Raw genomic sequence first — 24,592 nt, forward strand, 5'->3', positions numbered from 1 at the left:
CCTGAGATGTGCTGAACAATAAAGGAGAGCAGAAAATGTCCAGTGAGTTTGTGAAATAGTTATGTTTAATACTTGCATACACTTTAGGTAGGTGCGATAAGACCATTTTTACCGTCCTTTAGCACTAAATCACCAGTATGTATTTTGACGGTTTGGACTTTTGTTGATTAATTAGGATCATTTTGTGATTACTTCATCATGAGATTTTCTGCATTTTGAAAAGTCACCCCCTTCTTTTTTAGATGCAGGCCACTGCAAGCTGTGTCTAAGACCTGTTGATGATGTTTCAATTCCTTGGTACATGATAGAATATTCAATTTATGTATTTCAAGTTCTCTACAGCAGGTAATCCAAACACCTCTTTTGTTTCAGACCAGGGCTTACTTTTCACTTACAGGAGTGAACGTTGAAAGACAGAGAAAGGAAGCATTTCTTTGTCCGGTAAAGCTGTAAAGACTCTGAGAGGCAGGGAAATGGCAGATTTGGAGCATGATCTGATGAGCCTGAATGAGTCTCTGTTGCATTAGTCCAGAGGCCAGTGTCAAATAGACTGAAATGGCAAAGCATTGATCACTGTGGCGCCTCAATGTGTGATACTGTCAGCTCTCACTGAGATATATGACATGCTGCTCCCCTTACTGATGATTTATTTCTGCTGGGTCAAGCTCTTTTAATTCGTTTCACATTTTCGCAAGATACTGAAAAAATAGGAGAGATATTCTTAGGACAGCTGTGTTTCTGCTCTTTCCCTGGATAATGAAGCTCTCCTGTTTCCAGGGAATACATAGACAGGTGTTCTTTCAGCTAGATGCAGTGAAAAAAGAAAAAAGATCGGACTAGCCTGGATATTGTTCTCAATGCAAATCCAATTCAAGGGATTCTAACTACAGAAGAGATTTACAGTACAGCCCAATTTGAGAATGCGCAGTAAAGCACTTTGAACGGGTCCTTGGAAAAGTGGCAGTCCTCCAGTTTTCACTCCATGGGAGTGTTTGCTTCATAAACTGCAGTTAGTTGGATGAATTAATGTATGCATGTGATATGGACCCTGCTCTGTATAATGTAAATGCTGCATTGGCGTTCTACTTAATCTTTACTATAACACTTACCTGGTAGTGAAACCCAGATATTATAGCAGTGACTTAGGTACCAAATGTGTACTTTATGCATCGTGCTTTATGTTTGCACTGGAGTCTTTACTGTTTTTCATTTAGTGCTCGATACAGAAAGGAATAAAACAGGGTAGAAACTGGTTCTGCTTGTTCAACAGATCACATCAAGAATCTTCTGGCTTTACTTAGCACCTACAGATACAATATTTACTTAAGGTAGAGTTCGCACCGATTGCCATTTGTTATTGATTTGTAAATGTTCAGCAGTGACAGACGGAGTGCCAAATGAAATGGACTCAGCTCATGAATGTTACATTACCATTTTAGTGCTGAGTTGAATTGTCTGCTGAAATGCTGAAAAGGAGAAATCTAGAAATGGCACAATGTACTGTATTATTTCCAGTTAAAACCACACTTTTGGTTCTGCTAAATCCACTGAATCATCCCCTGATGTGTTTACAAGGTTTCATTTTTCTCTCCCAGTGAAGCACTGTCTGTCAGCGGGGTGGAATATTTGACCTGTTGTAACTCTGCTGTATCTTCCTACATCTCTGTCTCTTCTGACTGTAGAAAAAGGTTACTTCATATGATAAATATGACCTTATTTGTGTATCCAAATTATCCAAATTTATAATGGATGCTGGCCCAGTGAGTGGTGGTGAAAATCTGATTAAAAAAATGGGTGCTGCATTTACTTGAAAGGGGGTAAGGAAGCTATCCATGCAAATGCCAGGCCAGTGTTCAGGAATGACACATGCAAACAAAGCACAATAGATGGGTTGCTTTAATAGTGATGTCTTTCAAGTCCACATAAAAGTGTGAGTACACCGTGTATATCATCAAGTATTACTGTTATATAAATTTTTTATAATGTTGTGATAAGAACATAGAGTAATAGATAATTATAGATTTATACATATGTGGTAATGGCTAAGGGTCTGAGAGTTACTCTACATGCATAAATTGTACTAATCATTAATACTCTATATTATCTTTTGACCTCATAGATTAAATTTAAGAAGAAAAATAATAGGAATTGTTAGGTAACCGTATCCAAAATCAAAATTAAAACTCTCAAGCCTTTACTTACAAACTTACACTGGGGGCACTAGATGAGTTCCAATATAACCTGGGCTTTTAAAGATAGAAGTTATCAAAACTTATTTGATGGAATTAATTTTACATGGTTAGGGATAATGAGATCATGTAGCTTGACCTTGATTTTTAGGTCCGAGTTTGAATCTGCTTTGTGAGTATCTCCTTTAGACATACACAGCCATACAAGAAGAGGTTTCCGCCTGTTTTGCATCCCATAAAATGCTCACGTAAGCACTGTTCCTGCGGAATTAACACTGGAGCGATGGGTGATAAAATATGGGCCGTCCTGTACCCTGTTATTTGGAGAACCTCTCTTGATTAGCGGATCAAATTGTGTTGACAAAATAATCACAAATATGCAAACAATTTTTGATGATGAATAAGACCAATGCCGTAAACTCACAGTATGCTATTTTTGTATGATAGGGTAAATAAAATAGGTTGGAGTCCTGCATCTCTTGTATGTAGGAAACTAACGTGGCAGAGGCCAACAGAGTGTGAAGTTTTATCTTTACAAAGACATGATTTAGCCTCTTGCAACCTGCAATTCCTTTACTACCAAGTCTTACACACACTCTTGTGCAGTGTTATACCCTTCATTAAACCCTGATGTTTTTCACTCTGACTAATATAATATTTATATAGCGAGCCTGGTGCAATGGACTGAGATAATAGGAGGCTAATGATTAATGAAGTTCGTTCATGGCTTTACACTCATTTACTGAACAGCCAAAAGAACAACAGTACACGAGACAGGTGTTTCTATTATTTGTACAATACACACATACATTGTAGTTCCTGACGCTTATGGAGTAAAGAGTAACAAGACGCACTGTCTTTTTCACTGTTTATGTTAATAACTGAGAAAATTTGTATTGATTCCACAAGACAACCTCTTCAAGTGTTCAATAATTCCTAGATGTATTGTGTGTACTTACATAAGTATGGCTTTGAAAATCAATCATAGAATTTGCAAGAGAGGAATGAACTGTATTTCTGACTTTGGTGTGCTTGAAATTAACGTTCAGCCCACTGAGTAAAAAAAAACTCAATCCTCACTCACTGGAGTGGTCAAGGAAGGAGGAGAGACAACCCAAAAACAGAGGTTCTGATACAGGTTGATTGGTTGCCACCTCAAGTTGTATAAGAAAAGAAAATAACTGGTGATTGCGGTGGGTTGGTAATCAGCAATGAATTGTCTCTGGAGTGACTTTCATTTTCGTGACACACGGTGGTGTTCTGTGACGCAGTGGGATGATTTCAACTTCTATTTGCCCTTCAAAAATGTGTAAGTGAGGGAAGTAAGGGATGCTGCCGTAGTCGACTGAAAATCATTCTTCCAGGATGGATATTTTTTGAAATTATGGCGTTATGCCAAAAACCTTTAAACATCTAACATTTTGCTATTACCGAGCTACTAGCTCATATCTGTCTATATTCTGTCAGTAACTTCTTTAGGAACAAAGATATTCTTCCCTTTTCAAGACTCAAGACTCAAGAGACTCAAGGTAACTTTATCGTCAACCTGCCCTGTATTCATATTCAAGTAAACAGGAGGGATGAAAATTTGGTTTCTCTGCGGCTACAGTTAACTTTTAAGCAGTGCAAAACAAGACAGTCAACACAAGGTGCAGAAGATCATTATAAGGTGCCTAGAGAGAAACAAAAACAAGCTCTGCAGGACAGAGAGCTCACAAAAATTGTCTCAAATTCAGACAGTCAAAGCCCCTTTTTCAAACCACAGTTCTTAGTGGTGGCATCAGTAGGCCACAGGCAGTGTTTTTCAAAGGGGATTTTTATCATATAAACTGTTATTGCAGTTGGTTTCCCAGCTTAAAATAAATACAATGTAATGAATGTGTGTTTTTAAGTAACATAAAGAGCATTTCATCTTACAGCTTTAACTAATCGACAGCTGGTAATTGGTTTGCCTTTTTGTCATCCCATTGTGTCAGGTTTTTAATCCCTCTTTTTCTCCTTTGATTCCACCAGGATCCCAGAACAAAACATAAGTTTAAGATCCACACCTATGGGAGCCCCACCTTCTGTGACCACTGTGGCTCTCTGCTCTATGGCCTCATCCACCAGGGCATGAAGTGCGACTGTGAGTAATTGAATTTAGTCTCTATAACATCCCATTCAGTGCATAAGAATTTTTAAAATGAGCATTTCAACATATAATGCCAGACAAATGAAAATTAAATTGTTGTCTGTGCTTGTTTTAAACAGCTGATTTATGTCTAAAAATGATATCTGTCGAATACTATTTAACATCGAGTCTAAGCTGTTGTGCTTTATCAAGAGTATAAATGGCTGTTTAGATTGTAAATCATGAGTAAGATGTTAAAGTTGATGCTCAAATAGTAAAGGTGGAAAATGAATCCTGCATTGCACTTCGATGAGGCCTAAGTATGACATGCATAAGAAAATAAGGGTTTGCTGTGACTGACTCTACACACATTATGTTCTTTTTTAGAGCCACTTTATCAACATCATTCTCCTGAAAAAAAAAGCCCATTGTTCCTCTTCACTGAATATCATAGGCCTATGTGTTTTCCCTCCTCCTTGACTCATAAAAATCGCACATTGTCTATTTTCAGTCCACAGCTATGTTCGCTGCACCTTGAATAGGCCTGGTATCAAAGCTTTACCGCGACCTTATTAATATCTCTCCATCACTCTTCTTCTCTCTAATCTTGTATTAGGGGATTCAAGTCTGAATGTCTTAATGAGCGCCTAAATACATTATCCACCACCCACTACAGACCAGTTATGCCTAATGACTGCTCCAGCATGTACATAAATAGAGATGTGGAGCCGCATTTTGGCAGATCAGTTGCGCCTGTAATCACAGCACAATAAGATTGTACTGTAGTATTTATAAGCACAGTTCAGCCACAGGACTTTCACAGTGAGGCACAAAAAAAGGTAACTGTTAACATGGAGAGTAAGTTAGCAGCACTATTTTTCACCTGCTCACCTGGTGGCATGATGATGTAACCACTAGAAACTGTTCCTAATCCGTGACAGGGCAGCTCTTCTAGCTGACACACACATGTGCCATGTACGCATGTCATCACAGGGCTGAATCTGGGTCCTACCCTTGTTATCTCCTCTCTCATACAGCTTTCTGAAAAACAGTCCTTAAATATTGGGCCAAACACGTACGATACGTGAAATGAAATTGAAATATGCCCTTATATAGGTACAGTTAATCTAGAAGACATTTTTAAGCAGCTTACTATACTGGAAGATTAGACCATACCAGGCTGCTTTTATAAGATGGTGTTTTATCAAACAGATATTTTGTAAGCATCATGTACTATTGTCATAAATATAGATCGTTGCTCCTTTAAATTTAAAATATGTAGTAATGATGATGTAGTCACAAACATATGAACCCCTTATATAATCAGTTGAGGTGTGTTTATTTGGAAATGTACAACAGCATCAGTATGTCAATCAGTTTGGTTTGATTTGGATCAAATGCCTTTATCTGCACCAAGTCCTCTTCTCTAATGTCTTTCATCTGCTCTCTCTGGCCCTCCAGCCTGCGATATGAACGTCCATAAGCAGTGTGTTATGAACGTGCCCAGCCTGTGTGGAACTGATTACACCGAAAGGAGGGGGCGTGTTTACCTCAAATGTGAGGTCAGCGGGGATAAGATGAAGGTCACAGGTAGGTGTCACAAGGTCCCCCTCTCTGTCAGCACAAACTCAATTGAAAGTCTGATGTATCAGAACTGACTGAGGTGTGTTTATATTATTTAGTGAAGTCTTTTTTGTGTGTGTGTGTGTGTGTGTGTGTGTGTGTGTGTGTGTGTGTGTGTGTGTGTGTGTGTGTGTGTGTGTGTGTGTGTGTGTGTGTGTGTGTGTCTGTGTGTGTGACACTCCAGGTCAGCTGGGATGAGTGTGTAGGTGGTTGCAGTTGGATGCTATTGCTCTGTTTCGATTTTGAGCCTGGATCAGTTTCAACACTTTGCCCTTTTTGTCCATAAACCCTGACTGCCTATTTTCAGACAGACATTCCCTCTCTATCCCCTGCTGCCATTATGCCGAATTAAACTTTTCTCACCACTAACTCTGTGTCAACTCGGCCTGCTTGTGATGAAGTGAATCCGGCTGCTAACTGCACGGCTGGGCTTGTGACTGTCAGCTATCAGTATGCTGCAAAGGCTCTTCCCTTCTGGTGCACGGATCAATAGAGCCTCGCCTGCTAAACATTGTCCTGTAAGAAACAATTCACAGTTACGACACACTTGGAAGGCAGTCGCAATCCAAATATGTATTCCTGCAGTCGTGTGTGGACTGCTGCGTGGGCCTCGTGTTGTTACCCTTTTTAAACAGTCACGACTTGCTCTGTGTTGGCTGGACCTTCTGATGTAACTGAATTGTCTCAGCAAAGCAAATTGAAAGCTTGCTATGTTAATTTATGTCTCATCAGAGTTAGTGTTCTGCTTGTTGACAGGGTCGTGGCTTTATAATCATTTGTCTTACCATTATACATTAGAAGGCTCTTCTCCATCATCATATCACTGGCTATTCTAGCCGTTTTAATTACTGACGCCTCCGGTATTGAAGAAACACCTTGTCTTACCTACCAAGCTCGGGAGAGAATGTAATGAGATATTATTAAAAGCATTCACTTAATGTAACGTAATGAATGCTGATGTAATATTCCAGAGACCATTCAGATCAGTTAAAAATCATCCTGCAGCCATTTGTTAATATTATCTGAACAACCAAAAAAGAGTAAGGCTGTCAGAAAAAGTTGCAGGTCATGTCATGTCATGTGATGTCTAATGTACTGTATACATTAATGATATGGATAAAGATTCATGTCTCTGTGAAACTTCTTTTTTTGTCAGCCTCTATACGAGAAGATGTTTTAGCAAGAGAAATGTCACACTGTGCTGTGACATTTGTGACTAAGTGTTTTTTGCTTATTTGTCTTTTATGCTAATTCATCATTTGCATGCCTTGGCAATACAGACAATAAGATTCAACATCTTACATTATCTTAAGTATTTCAGTTCATTAATCACAAATTATTTGACTGTTAATTATTGACCGTATAATTAACGCAAATAATGGCCAACTGACCAACTGCTCTGGTCAAGCTGAGATAATTTTACGCATAACCAATCAGATGGATCTGTTGTGATGCTCTGAGCCCCCGGCTTGACTCTGCTGTAAGTGCAGAGTCTTCAGTTTTGAACGTGAAGCCAAGGCTTCCAAGAGCTGTGGTCCATCATCATGGCTGCCACTGGATGCTGCATCGCTTTGACAAAACTCTGTTATGAATAGATGCGGGTCCCTCTTGCTTGTTGTGTAATTAAAGCAGTTATGACGCAGAAATGTAGATGTATAGATTGAAGTATGCAATTTTACAGCTCTCTGTGTTGTAACTGCATAAGCAATGGTTATTACTGATTCTTTGGCCATTATAAAAAATAATACTTAAAAACAGTGGACACTGCACTCTGCATATCAGCCAAGCTGTATCCGTGTTGTTTTGTCGCATGACAGTACAGCGGTGTATTTTGGTGCAGGAGCCCGTTGTGCCTTGTATTTCGAGGCACGCTGTAAATCCACCCAGCTGTAATGGTAGTGCATTAGCACATCTGCTAAATCAATAGTGACGCCAGGGTGCTGACAGCAGGTGCACATAATCATTCAATTAGGTGGCTCATGGGGGTCAGTGCATCTTAAGACCCCGGCGTTGAACTTCACTGACTTATCCACTTGTCGAATTACTGCTAGAAGGAACAGGGGGAATGTGGGCGAGCAAAGGGGTGCAATATCTTTATACATGGTTAACACAAAATTTAAGAAACATTTATCTGAGTAATGAACAAAATGACTTGTGCATGTTTGTGTTATTCATCATGACATTTCTGTGCTCATTACCTGTGCTCTAAAGCAATAAAGTCTGCTCTCCATACCGTAGTTTAGTATTAGTGTTATTTGTATTAGATCTTTGTGCAGTTGATCGATTGGATTTTGTCTAAGCACACTTGCCATTTGCCTCAACTATAAATGTAAAAAGATGGATAGTTATGGTTTCGTAAAGCACTGATCATGAATGATGATGGGTAATATGAAAGATCTTGCCAAATGTCTTGGTTTTACTTTTGGTGAGTACTTCATTAACTGTCTGTATTAAGAAAGCACACTCAGGTACACTAGTTTAATTTTCTAAAGAATGTGATACTTTTACTTTTTGTAAATACTGTATATCCTATCTAGGTCTTTAAAATAGTTTATAAAAATGTAACATCTAGATTATTATGTTGAATTACCTCAACATTGACAACAGTTCAAAACATGGTTGAGATCACTTCCGAACATACTGAACTTGGTCAAATAATGCACCAATATTTATTTTAGATTTTGGGCTGAGACCTTGCATTTCCCCCTCTCTGTCTGACGTTACCTCCTCTCAGGTAGTCATCTCTCATAGGCCAGTGATCTGCCTGGGTGCACGTCCTGTTGATGCAGTTAATGGATTTTTTGCTGTTAATAGATTCTCCCTGCGTTCAAAAAGCTGGGGCCACAGACATATTACCTGGCATTTGGAGGCAAAGAAATGCTCACAGTTACAGAACTAATTTTGAATTTAAAAGAGAACTGAATTCCATGGTGAAATCGAAGACAAAAACATACTGTAAGGAACAACAAAACCCTTGAATGAACAGGATAGGGCTTATAGGAAAGATTTTTTTATGCTCCTTCCTCTCCCTCTCTCCCCAGTCTCTGAATTCAAGATTTCATAATATCCTGCTGGATAAGCTGGCTATATTACCACTGACCCTCTTCACACAATGTTCTGGCTGTATCTACTTCAGAAACATTCCAGTCTAAAATTGTTTTCATTTTTGCTGAACCGGGCACTGCCACAGACTGCTGTGGTGATGTGTATACATGATGTGTTTGTACAGTGTGTGTGAAAACGTATGCATATTTCACACAAAGAACACATGCATGTTACCATTTGCATGTGTTCTCTTGTTTGTCTGTGTGTAGGTGTGTATAGAACTGTCGTACCAGCCCGCAGCCCGCTGCATTACATGGTGAAGAGTTTAGCAAGAAGGTGCAGTGGATGGCTGGCAGCAGGAAGCTTTACACCATTTTCACATGTATCGATCCAGAAACACGAGTGTGATCCTCTTATTAGGTTGTGTCTGTGCGTGACTGTGTATTTGTGCATGCATTTTGTCTAACTGGGGCTAAGCTAGCTGTTGATGGTCAGTAGGTACCTGGATGCACGATCTGCAGGACCACAATGTCTCATTAGCTGTGTATTCACATGTCAAACATAGTGTAACGAGTAATGTAACTAATTACTTTAGCCACTGAATACTTAGTAAGTACTTTTTGAAGAAAGTAATGAGTACTTGATTGCGTTTTTTGTGTAGCTTGCCCAACACTGATTATGATTCTTGCTCTGTAACAAAGGTGAAGCTGTTGACACAAATCTCTAGCTCCAAGTTATTAGAGCCATCTGAGGTATAGGAAAAAAAATCTGCTTGAATTATCAATGCCTGTTTTATTTGGCTTCTTGTGAGGATTCTTTTTTTTTTTTTTTACCCTCAAATAAACTAGGTTCAAACAGGTTTAACCGTAAAGTGCCACGATGAAATCTGTTCTAGTTTTTGGATAGTGTTCAGTTTCTTAGTTTTCCCCAGGTGGATATTGGTTCATATTCCTTTATGTACGTACACTCTCCCCTCAAATTCCTTGACTCAAACAAGTTTTACTGATGCACATTTGTTCAGAGGCACAAGCAGATCATCTATTAAAAAGTCTTATCCTTTCAGTTTGGAACTGATTTTACTTATTTCGTTTATCTTGGCCGCAACAGCATTTGCTATCCAAATCAGTAGCTCAAGTAGGAATTAGCTCATTGTGTTTTACATGGAACAATAATTCTCCCCGGTCTCTCTCACACCGACAGACCTTTAAATGAGAATTTTTGAAATGATTTCAGGCCAGGTCCCTCGCAAGCCTAGTTTACAAACCTAGTAAAGCTAATACAAATTTATAATGTCAAAAAAACATATGAAAAGACATTGAATGTCCAGAATAAAAATGGTGCCCTATAAGTCGAAGATTATTGACTGAGTGGAAAATGATGAGTGGAAGAATCCCAAAACCAATCCTTCAGTGCACACATACTCCACTTTGAGTGAAGAGTGACTGCCAATTTCTTTGGAGGTTCGCTAGTTGGCCAGGGCCAAAAGGAAGGGACATGGATGCCATGAACCCACATACAAACTCCATCCAGACCAATAGAGACAGACAAATAGACTTTCGGGCATCAGACACTGAAATTGCTAAATGAAATGAGTCACTCTGAACCACTGAAAGAGAGATTGTGCAGTTTCCAGAAACATGAGCGATAGGATGGGAGGTGCTGAAGGAGACAAAACAAGTTCTGTTCCTCTGGTGAAGGACAGTCATAGGCCACCCATCTTGTCCTCTGCCTCTCATTCCTGCTTACACACAGCTCCCCTCTGTCTGTTGGTGCTAAGGAAGCCACCCTCCTGTTTGTTTCAGCAGCACTATTGTTCATTCACTCTGTGCAAATATCCAGAGTACAAATAGTCACTTGGGAGGGGTCAGTTTGTCCCTACTCTTTTATTTATACTTTTCTTCATCACTGCGTGTGAATGTGTGTGCGGGCTTGTGCACGCGCCCTTGCCGCCTGCATGTCCTTTGGGAGTATGTGACAGACAGTGGTAATAATTACATTTATGTTTTGTTCCCTCGTTGACTCACCCAGGTCTGCAGAAAAGCCTCATTTAACAAGCTCTCTTCTCTCCCTCTAAGTTTCCTCTTCTCCTTTTATCTCCACTTTAACCTTTTCATTAAGATTTTCCGCCTTGTCTCAATGTCCAAATGTGCCTCTGCTATTTGCTACATTTTTGCTGCTGTAGGAGTAAATATGTTTCATACGTAGGTGCAATGTAAGTGTGTGTAGGTCAGGTTGCTGCCTGGAGTAGATATAGATGTGGGTGGATCACATCAGGGAAACCAGTTTTACTGTTGAACTTTTTGGAGGTGCAGTGACACTTACAGTAAAAGACAAAATCCACCCTAAACACAGTTAATACCATCTGGCTGATGGAGCTAGCAGTCATCTACCTTGCATTTCTGGGTCTATTTTGCTGTAGCTTTGATGTATTCTTAGTACTGTAGAAAACCGGCCAAATGTAGAAAATGTAACATCACTTTCACTTCTCATATCCTGATAAAATTACTGCAATACACCTTCATACAGAAAATCACTGTTCTAGCATTCTAGGAAATATAGGAAATCATTATATGAACAAAATGAATCCATGATTTGTTCTAATATTCAATCCAGTTATCCACATACAGTAGGTGCTAGTCCGAGTTTAACAAGGCGTTTCAACAACTCCTTTGTATACTGTAGTTGTTTTTTTTTTCGCCCTCTCAATCTTGCCTCAGTTTCATTCTTTTTAAGGTTATTTTCGGGTCATTACTGTTGGCAGAGGCACTGTCCAGTATCAGGTTTTAACTCTTAATAATGTACACATCCACAAAATGAGCAACCTGTGCTCAGTATATTTATACAACAAATTTATGTATGGCCTGTTTGCTCTTTCATCCATAAATGAACATAGGGGAATGTGTTTTATTTGGTATGTAGTTGCTGTATTAATGGTCAAGTAGCCATAGAGACGGGGTGTGTTTGTGTGCACTGTATGTGTGTTTGTGTGTGTGTGTGTGTGTGTGTGTGTGTGTGTGTGTGTGTGTGTGTGTGTGTGTGTGTGTGTGTGTGTGTGTGTGTGTGTGTGTGTGTGTGTGTGTGTGTGTGTGTATATATGTGTATGTGTGTAATAGTTTAGTCATATTCATGCAATTGCATGTACATAAATGGCTTGAGCCTGCAGACTCACTTGGTTGCTTTGGTTCAGCATTTTCTTCATATTTAGTAGATTTTTCTTCAATATATTAGCTTTGTTGCACACTGATTTCCCCCACGTCTGTCTCCACTCTTTCCTGCTCAATAGTGTAGCACATCTTTCTTCCTGATGATCAGAGTTGATCAAAGATAATGTATTACAGAAATGTCAAAGGTCTCCCACCTTATTTGATCATTTAAGTCTCTAATTTAACATCTTCAAATTCTTGATCAAGACACTGTTCTCTGTGCTGCATGCTGATGTCCACAGTGAATTGCCCTTCCATGTCACCAGTAAGTTTCTCAATCTTTCAGCCAGTCATTTAAACAAAAATGATATCCTGCCTTTTGCTGTTGGCACTCTGAATCCAAGAAAGACTCGCTGGAAGGCAGAGTTGGGGTTGGATAGAGGCTTCGACTGGGGTTTAGATGCAGCCTGCGGGTTGCCAATTATTTATCACTGCCCAATGATTTGAATGCTGTTGACTTACTGCCACTGCTTCCACTCAGCAGCCTTTTCTCACCGTAATTTCCATTTCTGTGTGGCGTCTGAGTCATCATGCAGAAGAGCCAACAGGTTCTTGCCAAGAGAAAATTTACTTAAAAATCCCATTAAATCAGAGTTAAGATGGAGCAGCTGATAGAACTTGCGGTTCCACCAGTGCCAGCACTTTTCCACTGCAGGGAGTTGGCCACCACTTCAGCAGTGACTCCTCTTTTTGTGCTCTGTAGTGAGCTCTTTGGTTGTAATTAAGATGCAATCCATCAGAATCGAACTGTAGTTATTATAAAGATTATAAAGAAGATATCATCATTTGAAAAAAAATCTGCAATACACCTGATATCAATCCCATTACAGTTCACCCTGAAGGCACTGCATGCTGGTCACTCCATTCCCTCTAAGATGACGTAATATTACATTATAAAGTGGAGAGTCCTCCTGGCAAACACTTAAGTAGTGGTCTTTCAAAGGAGCGCAGAGTTACACTGAGAGGGTGGAGACCGAAACTGGTGGGTCAAGGTTATAGAACGTGTTTACACAGGGAGGTTAAGAACAAACATGGATGACCTAATTTTTGAGGTAGGTCACCTGGTGTCAGCTGAAGACAAGGCTTGGTGTGTGTCTGTGTTCGGCTTGTCTTAAAACATGCAAACTCTTGAAAGAACGTAGGAGTGAATGAAATTCAGTGGCTTGCTTACAGTAACACTGAACACTCAAAAAGATGTCGTCATGTCCACGCAGAGACCCACCTATAACTTCTTGGTCAGTGCAGGAACACAGAAGAAAGTAAACCATTGAAAACTGCTCCTTACAGATCAGACTGGCTCTGATTGTATACAAAAATATGAGAAAAAAAAAAAAGATTTTCAGTGGTCCTTTTCCCGACCTAGAAAATACAGTATATTTTTGACTGTGGAGGAAAAAACACTAGGGCCATGAAAACATAAACCCTTATTAACAGGCAAAAAAATGTAGAAAAGCTGTGTGACTATTTTTATCATTCTTAATGACATAACATAGTGACATCCTCCACATCTTGGTATGAACCGTCTTTTGCAGCTAGTCTCCATCATATTAAGGCTCACACATGCACAGACAGACTTTCCCCTCCTTTCAGTGTCTCTGGAGTTCATAGAGCAGCTGAACTTTGTTGCTGTGTGATTTCATCCTGCCAGACTCCCAAAAGACATATCATTGGTATTCCCAGTCTATTGTCGCTGCCCTGCCTCGGCTCCCTCTTCACAGCATGTCGCACACTGCCTTCCTGCCATTTTAACATATGCCTCCGCCGTTCACCGCCTCAGTGTTTTCCATCCCGCTTGGCCCTGCTTGCTTCTTTGTTTTTCCCTCTTCTTTCTTCATTCTGTTACATTCTGCAAAACACAAATTGATGGAAGTGCTTCTTTTTTGCCTGCTGGCTTGTTGAAAATCCAAACTGATTTATTTTAGCTATGAGCCAGCAAGAGAGACCCAGACTCAATTTTCAGCCCAGTGAGGCTATTTGTGCTGGTGCCACACTTAACTACTTAGCCAAAGTAGATTCTGTCTGCATCATAATGAGCCTTCTAAATGGTGTGCAACAGTGGTGTGAGCAGTATAGAGAAACACAGGGGCACTCGTCTTACATGTGACTGATTTCTCTACAAAAAGGAGTAAGACTTTGTATAATAGTTTGTCGTAGACAAGATACTAACCTCACAAGGAGCAGGTTTCATGAGGTAGTCAGCATTATGGAGCGAAATCAAAAACTCAGTTAAGCTTGGCTGCACCTTTTTGTAGAAGCTGCACCATATTTGACTTGTTGCTGCTGTTTAAATGCAAGCCGAGATAGTTGTGAAGACTTGTATCCGAGCAACTCTTTCAAGGCCCCTCCACACAACTATTCTTCCTTTGTCCAAGTGAAGTGTTGGTCTGTGTGTCTATTTGCATATGCATGTGTTTTTAAACTCCCATGCACAGACAGATATGGCACCATCGTGCACAGCACACTTACAGACATACAGCACACCGCATGTCCAAAACAGTGCATAAACGTTATTCAGGTTTTTCATTTAAAAAAATGATTGGACCTTTAACCAAGAATTTTCAACACCGCAGATAACTTTGCTTGTCAGCTTTAGTGTTTGCAGTACAGATGAAAAGAATTAGGACTACACGCACATCTTGTGAGGTTTATGCCATCAAGTTATATGCAAGGAAAAACTCTGTGCCAGCCATGCTAGATTAGACAGTCTAGTGCACCCCCTACTGGTCATGAAGGGAAGTACAGTCTGTAGCAGTAGTTCTCTATTTAATGGTCTCTTGTCTGTAGTCAATAAAAACATGAACAATAACATAATCTTTTGGTCACAGCGAACTTCAATTTTAGCCCATACACACATTCTGCAACCAATACCACCAGGTTTTACTCCCATTTTTTGTTTTTTTTCTTTTTCAGTTTTTAACCTTTGTTTTTATATGTTCATTTTCTATCCCCATACCAGTTTCAGTACTTTTTTGTGATATTATTCTAGAAATGTCCAGCATATTATATTATGAGTTTATACTGTATAATTTTATTTAGTTTGTATTCTTCCGCTTTCCGGGACAGAATGATTACCTAAAAGAATGATTATTTAATATTCAGAAATGGTTTTATTATATGACCACTGATTTTATTCCACAAACACATATACGAGCACAAGCCACTGAACAATGTCTCTTTGTTGGTCTGGTTGGGGCTGTTTTATAAATGTCATTTGGGTGCTGGGGCTTTGCATACATACAATCAGCATTTGAAATATTCAAAACATGACCACAAGAGTTCAAAGTTAAAGACTTGCACATCCTCATTCAACTGAAAGTTGACAGGTGGGTATTTGGAGATACAGCACGTACAGTATCAGCATTTATCCGAGGGTTGTTACTTTTACAGCCACCACTCCAGTGAATGCACAGACTGTTAAGGACCACCTGCTATTCCATCCAGAAGATGAACAGACATAATGTGGGATCCCTTATCAAGCTCGCATATTAAATTCATTTCTCTTCCATTTCGCCCCCTTTGGTGAAATTTAAAGAGATACGAATGAAGAGGAGGTAGCAAGGTTCAATTTTTATCTTTACATCTAAGTAATCAGCAAAAAAACACAGTCCATCTGTGTTTCAGTCTTTCTGTCTCAGCTGTAGAGTGCATCCATTTTAGAGTGGACTCAAGTGCAAACACAGTATCCAGTAAGCCGTTCTCGGGTGCCCGTCGACTGAATTTACACTTTTCTGTTTGATGTGTGAGAAAGCAGAGGGCTGCCAGCTTAGGATAGCTCAATACCTTCCCACACCTCCAGCTGCTTCTGTAAGCGTCTGTCTGTCTCTCTTCTCAAGTACTGTATGCTCCCTCTCTGTCTCTCTCCCTTTCTCTTGGTGTGTGTGTGTGTGTGTGCGCGCACGCGCATGTGTGTGTGTGTGTGTGTGTGTGTGTGTCTGTGCTCCACACCAGCTCGCTCCGTCACTCACATAACTTCACACCTCACTAACAATGCTCCGCACTGAAATCCTCCACCATAGGTGCTGAAAATAAAACCAAACAATTGTAAGCTATTTACTCTTAGCTTATCAAATAGTCATCTGATTCTATTGGTGCAACCACACTGAGAGTAAAATGAGGCCACTTTGGCATGGAAGGTTTTACCAGAGGCTCTATAATAAAATAGTCATAATTAGTCTGATCATTTATTTTTCCCTGTATTGTATAACTTTTGTGGCATCCTATTAGAAATAGAATAATACTGTATTTGTATTGTATTACAACAATTACTTTATTAGCTCAGTGATGACCATCCGTCATTGGTTTTGTTAATTTATCCCTATCGATCCTCTTAATACAGTACCTCATTCTGAATATTTTAGCTAAGACTTTTTTAGCAATTATCTCACACAGTCTTAATATACTGGCTTTGCACCTTCCTCTCCAGGTCAAAGGTCAGTTAGCGTCTTCACTACTCAGGCGGCCACTGTAGTGTGACTGACAGGGCCATATGGAGAGATGTCTGTCCCAGAAGTCTCCATGGGTTGAGGTTTAGCCAAGCAAGGTTGGCATTCACCCTGTCCCTGCAGGGATGCTGGGTGCATTGTGTGTAGATAAAAAAGAAAGTATTTGTGTGTGTGTGTGTGTGTGTGTGTGTGTGTGTCTCCGTGTAAGTCTGAGTGCGGGCAACTGTATGTGTGTGGGCAGGGGTACAGTTTGTGTGTGTGTCTTTGTGTGTGTTATACTGTTGTTCAGGTCCAGCAGTGCTCCAGTGCTCAGGGCTATTGGAGTGGTAATGTGTCTGCTGTGCAATTGTTTACTAAACAGCTAAATATAGGAGGATGAGAAGAGAGCCCCTGCCTACACAAGTTTACTCTATTGATGTTCTCTTGTTGCTTAAAGAAAGCATCTGTTTTTCCTGACCAAAGCAATTTGTACTGTAGAAACCACACGGAATATGAATGAAGTCCTCAGTGTAGACACAAGACAATTTGTTCATTTTCGCTATTGAAACTAGGCTGATTTCATAAATACATCATTTATCAGTATTACAATATTGTGACAGGTGGTGAATATGGGATAAGCTAGGACCACTGCTTTGTTTTCTTGAATTTGTGTGAGGAGACTTAGTTGTGCAAATTAAAGCAATGCTTTTCCAGAATCACATATATACTGTAAAGTGGCATCAAAATGTTCGGGCACCCCTGGTCAAAATGTCTGTTACTGTGAATAGCTAAGCAAGTAAAAGATGACCTGATTTCCAAAAGGTTTGATGACAAATTTCTTTAATAATTTAAGCAAGAGGCTTTTTTTATTTCCATCTTTTACAGTCAAAATAACAAAAAAGGAAAAAGGCCCAAAACTTGTTTAGATGTTACTCAGAAAACTTGTGATGCTGCATTTTGTGGTGAGGACGCAGGACAGGTTTTCTTCTGATAACTCTTCCTCTTCCATGAAGATCATAGTGGTGAAGGTGTTGCTGCACAGTAGAACAGTGCTCCCCCACTCCAGAGTCTGCTAAATCTTCCTGAAGGTCTTTTGCAGTCAATCAGGGGTTTTGATTTGCCTTTCTAGGAATCCTATGAGAAGTTCTCTCTGAACATATTCTTGTTCTTTCGGAAATCAACTGGACATCCACTGTTCCTGTTAACTGTCATTTCTTAATCACACTGAACTGAGGAAACGGCTACCTAAAAACACTTTGCTATCTTCTTATAGCCTTCTCCTGCTTTGTGGGCATCACTTATTTTAATTTTCAGAGTTCTAGGCAGCTGCATAGAGGAGCCCATGGCTACCGATTGTTGGCTGGCTGGACGTCTACAGCTTTTAAATTTTCATCACTTGGCCTTTCCTAACAGTGACTGTGAACAAGCCATAGCCCTAAAAAGCTAATCAAGGTCTGAGACCCTGGTAAAAGTTATCTTAGGGCTCAAATCTCTTGAGGTGCCCAAACTTTTGTTTGGTGCATCTTTCCTTGTAATAATACACTAAGCTTACTTAAAATGTTGAAAGGAATGTTTCACTTTTAACTTTATGCCTTTAGGAGATCAGTTCATCTTCTTCTCACTTAACTATTCACAGTAACAGAAATTATGACCAGGGGTGGCCAAACTTTTTCATGCCACTGTATACACAAATTATATGCATGCAGTCATATCTATACTGTTTGAGTACATCTTGATGTCTCTATAGGCAAATTAATATTTTCTCTCTATTCTTTATTTTCCTCAGTGAGTGAAGGCAGAAACCTGATCCCCATGGACCCCAACGGCCTGTCTGATCCGTATGTCAAGCTCAAGCTCATACCAGACCCCAAAAATGAGACCAAGCAGAAGACCAAAACCATCCGCTCTAGCCTCAACCCCAAATGGAACGAAACCTTTACTTTGTGAGTAATTTAGCTGTTACCTACAGCCTACAGTACAGTTATAGATATTTTTTAACATGACCTAATGAACATAATGTCATGTGAATTTCATTTCATATGTACATTAAACATTACAGCATAAACTAGTTGTACTGCTGCGTCTAATATCTTCTAATGTGGATACAAATAATACCACTGATACTGCTTATACTTTGTACTGCTGCTACCACTATTGCTATCACCAGTGTCGGTGTTGTTACTTAAAAGGTAATTAATAATATAATAATTTAATGATGATAATATAATGTATTAAAGTTCAGTGTTTTACAACCAGCACAGTAAATATATACACATTTACTTGTATATTAATCAAATGCCGTCCCTGTGTTGCACAGTAAGATGAAACCTACAGATAAGGACCGCAGGCTGTCAGTGGAGGTGTGGGACTGGGACCGGACCACAAGGAATGACTTCATGGGATCCCTTTCTTTTGGCGTGTCAGAGCTCATGAAGTCTCCAGTCTGTGGCTGGTAACGCTCACTTCCTTAAGGATTCACTACCGTCATTGACACTTGTGTAGTGTTTGTAGTTACACAGTGTGGTATTAACTAGGGTTAAGTTTCCAGTTAATAAAGCCTCCTTTGCCTCTTTATATCCAGAGAGCTTAGATTGCAGGTTCCCAACAAACACAGCACCCTCTGAGGAACACAGTAGGTTAAGCTTGGGACATGTGCTGTGGGCAGCATCTTGCGCTGTACTGACTGAAGGCTACTTGGAGCTGCAACATCAGTAGGTTTGTCCCAGGGGAGCAAAAAAAAAAAGTAATTTTTCACCTGTTTAATTGACAGTTGTGTTTTTGTCGGCTCTGAGATGTGTCGTTGGTTTCCTATGAACTGTACCAAGGCCCAGTAGTTTGAGATGAGTGAAAGATTGGAATAGTTGAGTGGAAGAATCTGCTAGTTTCTTATCTTGCGTTTCTCTCTGTGTTAATCCAAATGTGTCCATGCTCCTTCTCCCTGCCTCTCTCTCTCTCGTCCAGGTATAAGTTGTTGTGTCAGGAGGAGGGGGAATACTACAATGTTCCTATCTCAGAGGAGGATGATGGTAATGAGGAACTGAGGCAGAAATTTGAGGTGAGGATCACACTAAAATAATCACCACCGTGCATCATTGTCTGTTTGTCTGTTGTGTGTTGACTTTAATTATTGACTCCATGTCTCATCTGGAGTGTCAAAACACAGAAAACAATATCACTGGATGTCTACAGTTTCTTAGTTCTGATATGTTTGTGTGCTCAGTGTAAATGTTTATTTCTTTGGTCCATGAATGACTCTTTATGAGACTTTTCTTTTGGGTAACTTGTAAGATATTTGTCTTTTCTTTATACCAGAGTCACAGTTGGTGATGGCATGGTAACTCAGTCACTGACAGTGCCCTGTCCAGGTCTGTGACTAAGGCCATCATACTTACAGCATCTTTGCTAAGTCAGTCCACCTTTGTTTATCTCATTTAAATAAACCCGACAACTTTTTACTTAATCCATTATTAACAGGTGTGTATAAGCATCTATGCTGTTAGTCCGGCCGCCCTCAGCTCAAAAACAAGCATGTCGATCAGAATTATCAAACGCTCTCCTCAGCTGCACAGCTGTTAAATTAAAGATGACAGTGTGGCAGCTGCAGCTTTCAAAGACCTCCTCAGCTCAGGGTCTTTTTGCCCTCGAGAATTCATTTCTACAATGAACTTGTGGGATGTGTGTGTTTTCAATTGTTAGCATTTTGTTCTTACATCAGAGAGATTACAGTCTGGAGTTAAATCAAAGCACCACAGACAGCGTTTGATGGTTCTTTTTTTTTTTTTTTTTTTTTTTCATTTAATCTACAAGGACATGGCTATTTGATACAAAGCCTGAGATGTTTGGATACCATGATATTCATGAGCTTTAGGTAGTATATCAGATCGTTGACACTTTATATATCAGAGCTCTTGGCAGCTGTTGGTATCACAAGCTGTCGAAATAAAGACTGAATTTAAGTTCCTAGAATTCAGTAATTTTCCAAAAGATAGGCTCCTTGTAATGTTGTTTAAAAAGTTGAACACAGGGTAATTTGAGATTTTTACTTGAAAATAAACTACCACTCACTGTACTGTAAGCAGTGTAGCTGGAGTTCTGTAGTCCTCTTCCCTCCTATGTGTTTTTTTCTTCTTAGCTAGATGCTGCTCAATGACAATTCTACATGACTTATAAAAAATCATTTGATGATCATCATAGCACATTTCCAATAATAATGTAAAATTAACACTGAGCAGTATTGGAGTATCTACAATTATAATTAAATCATAAACTTTCATCTCTCAGGTGCCACCCAAACATACTTATACAAACACTCACACATTGTACAAGACCTTTTTAGGGGTGGTTGATGAAACAGGACTAAATGCTCTTTTCCCTCATCCAATTTGCCGCATCAGTTTTTCTGGCGTGCTGAGAGAGAAGCAGCGCTCTTTGTGGCCGTCTGATTGTCTCTCATATTGTTCAACATCTCAGTGGGAGCCCAGGTTTCTTGAGGAGACTTTTTACAGTTCCATGACATTCCTGCTGCACATAGTGGAAAGTTGTGGATAGAATTAGAAAGAATAGAAAGGCAGGGTGAAAGGTCAAGGTTGGTATTGAAAGCCAAAACTAATTTGTAGATTGTATATTATTTTGGTGTTAAAAGCAGTTAAAATCTTTTCACACCCTGTTAATTTGTATCCTGTATTTTCAAAATCCAGTCTGGCACAACTAACAATTTCTTAAAGCCTTATAGGCATTTTATTTATGTATAAATGATACTTTAACCAAAGTGTTAAAAACCATTGCCACTGTAAACAAACTTTTCACAGCCTCACCTATCATGTCCATTACCTTTTGAGGTTGTTTGCCAAGCAGCAGCTGTCAGGTAGCCAGCCAGTTTTGGGAGTTTGAAACATTTTTTTTCAGTGGTGACACGATAGCAGGTCATTTTAGGTCTTCATACAGAAGGTGGTTCTCATGTAATGAAGACAGAGAAACGAAAAAACAAGGTGGCGAGGAGGTCAGACCCAGAGAGGAGTCTGACCTCCTGGCACCTGTCTGCGTGTGGTTGTCAGGATAGCAGCTCCACAAGACCTGCAGTACATATTTTCACCAAAATGAGATGCATCATGCATCATGGTCAAGGTGTTGGTTTGACAGGTGGTCCTTCAGCCTGCTCACATACACAAGCTTGTTCTTATTCTGCACATGCACGTTAACAAACCCCAAATATATTTGCAGAGAGTAGGTATTTTCAACATTTCTATTTTTTTTAAGATATTTGATTAAAGAAACTACATAGTCCTACTCAATATAAGCAGTGAAACGGATTAGTGTTGATGCACACATTTTTCTCCATATGTATTTCTACAGTATTTTGCAGACATAATACAGTAAATATGATTAAAGCTGGAACTCAAAAACAACTTTCTCTATAACCAAATAATCATTACCAAAATGTCAATACTGTTTTATATATCTAAAATAAAGGTACTGTCTTTATATTAAAGTTTTTGCATCTTCAGGTCTCCAAAATATGATGTCCGCTTAACTTTATTGTCTTGATCTTTTTTGGATGCTATACGGCCTGGAGAACCTCTCTCTCTTCTTTCTCCTTTTTCCTCTTCTTAAAACCCTGTGGTTCTCTCCCTTTTTTCCCTTAGCCTCCTGCTCCCTCCTGTGTGCTTGGTGAGACTTATACTGTACAAATGCTTCTTCATCCTGTGTCATCTTGTCATATTTAATGCAAGAGTTTCTCTCTTCCTCTCTCCTCTTCTTGCCCCTGCTCTCAGGACTGCCAAATTAACTTTAATCTAAAGGTAGCCCTCTCCTCTCCTCTCCTCTCCTCTCCTCTTCTCTCCTCCCTATCATCTCATCTTGTTGTGGTGACACGTTCCTTCACTCCTCCTCATGTTTGATCATTTGTATGCGGTTGCAAATTGATCCAGTTTACCAACAGTTTGTTCTGGATATGAGTTGTGTATTCATAAAAGAAATTAAAACTGATAAAAAGAAAGAAGCAAACTGATGTTGCTTCAATAAATCAATGTCTGTACTTGGAAGAACTGAAAATTTCAGTATAAATCAACATTTTTGTAGAGGGAATGAAAATATAAATATGGATGAATTTACTAAACAAAATTTTCTTCATATTACATATATTTCGAATATGTGGCGCATTGAGCCCTTGGGAGGAAGTGAATTGTGCAAATATTTGAATCAAGTGAGAGTTCAGTTCTTTGTCTTCCCTGCTTCCTGTTCTTCAGTTTGTCAGAGGATTGTTAGTAAATCCTGACACTGTACCGCCCACAGTTCATGGCTATACATTTGTCTGCATGTGTGTCTTTATATTTTGTATGTGTCATGTCTTTGGATCACTCTGCCTTTCTACATCCTTCGTGCTTAGATCATCGTCACCGCAGGTATAACCAGGAAGCATACGGTCATTGATTTTTTTTCTTATCTTAGAGCTTTGTGTCATATTTTCTACTTCTCCTACCTGCAGACATCTCATTGTATCTTTAGATCAGGCTTCACATTGAGACGTAACTAATACAGGAATGGGGAACTACAGAAATAGTCCACACCTGACACAGTACATACAGAGAAACCTAACCAATTGTGAACACTAGATGTCAGCATTGAAATGAAATACATCACCAAAATACTGAGCAACCCTCTTAGTGTGTGTGTGTGTGTGTGTGTGTGTGTGTGTCTGTGTGTGTGTGTGTGTGTGTGGGGGGGGGGTGGTCTCTAGGCCATCATCAGTATGCTTGCAAGTTAACACTTTTTTTTTCCACTCGCAAATTTTCACCTTGCTTCTTCTTCATACTTGAAAAGTTGATTTCCAACCAACCAACTTTGCACTTTATGATTCACAGTGGCATTTGCAGAATTTCTTTTACCACAGTTTTTTTCATCTTCACAGTAATATCAAACTAGTTATTATTAACACAAAAATGATGTAATACACTTTTTTTCTTGTTCAAGAAAATAATAGAGGTCAGGTCATTTTCACTTGGCTATGTTATCTTCATGTGTATGTTCTGTGTTCTATGTTTCTGCCACAGTGGGAACTTGTACATAACAGTGCATCATTGTGACTGTTATAATGGCAGCACTGTAAACTTATACTCAACCACCTATGGATTGAGATCTAAAGTTTTCTTTTTGTCCGTGTGTATGAATTCACTCCTGCTGGCCTTCAACTATCTGCATATAAAAATCAGCTGTTGTGGTTCACGCCCACAGTTTACTCAAGTGTACTAAGTGAGTCAGCCCTCTTGGCTCCCTTCTCCCTATGGTTTCAGGACCAAGCAGTTGTGGAAGACTCTGTTCAGGTGCGTCTGAGAGGAAGGAAGTAAGGCTGCTGCTCGCTCCGCTCGGCCACGTTCTTTTCGTTGGCTAAAGCTTACAGGTTTGCTGTGGTCTGATACAGTCTGCTCTGCTTCGAGTTTCACTGCTGCTCTCCCAGATTAAGAGCAGACTATGATAGATGCCATTAACCAAACTAAAGCTGCTAAGCATTGGTTGTCTCATGTTGAATGTCTTAATTTAATGAGAATAGTATGAAAAAGTCTGAATTGGGCATAAAATAAATGATAAATTGATTCCTTAAGGTGATAAATGAGAAAATGTGTCATATTAATCTGTTGTTGGGTAACACCCACTTTTCTGCTGTTTCCTGGGGATCTCTTTATTTTGTTAAGACAGATACTGAGAGGGTTTGAAACCTATTTTCCCCGGTTGGTCCTTAATAGAGGTTTCTTTCACTTAAGTATTTTGGATAAAAGTCACAGGTTTTTTCTCCACATGTAGTGCAATTGTTCGTGAGTATTTGTTTATACAAAAGTGACCTTCACTGGCTCAGCATCCAACGAAGGTGCATTGGTTTGCTCACACAGGGTATGACTTCCCCTCTACTTACATAGATCTAGATCATGATCTTCTATATCCAGGAACAGTAAGAAATTACGTCAATCTAATGCCGGTGTGTCAAAATCCTTGCTAAAGCTAAACAAA

The 24,592-nt window shown here is 39.5% G+C and overlaps 1 protein-coding gene across 2 annotated transcripts in view; it reads left to right on the forward strand.

Moving 5' to 3' along the window:
* prkcaa (protein kinase C, alpha, a) overlaps positions 1–24,592 on the forward strand; it is a 143,875-nt gene that overhangs the window by 74,382 nt on the left and 44,901 nt on the right. For both annotated transcript variants that reach the window (XM_040145306.1, XM_040145307.1), the window contains exons 4-8: positions 4,203–4,314; positions 5,761–5,889; positions 18,378–18,534; positions 18,909–19,043; positions 19,553–19,646. In XM_040145306.1, coding sequence (XP_040001240.1) covers positions 4,203–4,314; positions 5,761–5,889; positions 18,378–18,534; positions 18,909–19,043; positions 19,553–19,646 — 627 coding nt within the window. The remainder of the gene's footprint in view (positions 1–4,202; positions 4,315–5,760; positions 5,890–18,377; positions 18,535–18,908; positions 19,044–19,552; positions 19,647–24,592) is intronic.

Source organism: Xiphias gladius, chromosome 15, assembly GCF_016859285.1.
Source record: "Xiphias gladius isolate SHS-SW01 ecotype Sanya breed wild chromosome 15, ASM1685928v1, whole genome shotgun sequence".
In the NCBI taxonomy this organism is placed as follows: Eukaryota; Metazoa; Chordata; class Actinopteri; order Istiophoriformes; family Xiphiidae; genus Xiphias; species Xiphias gladius.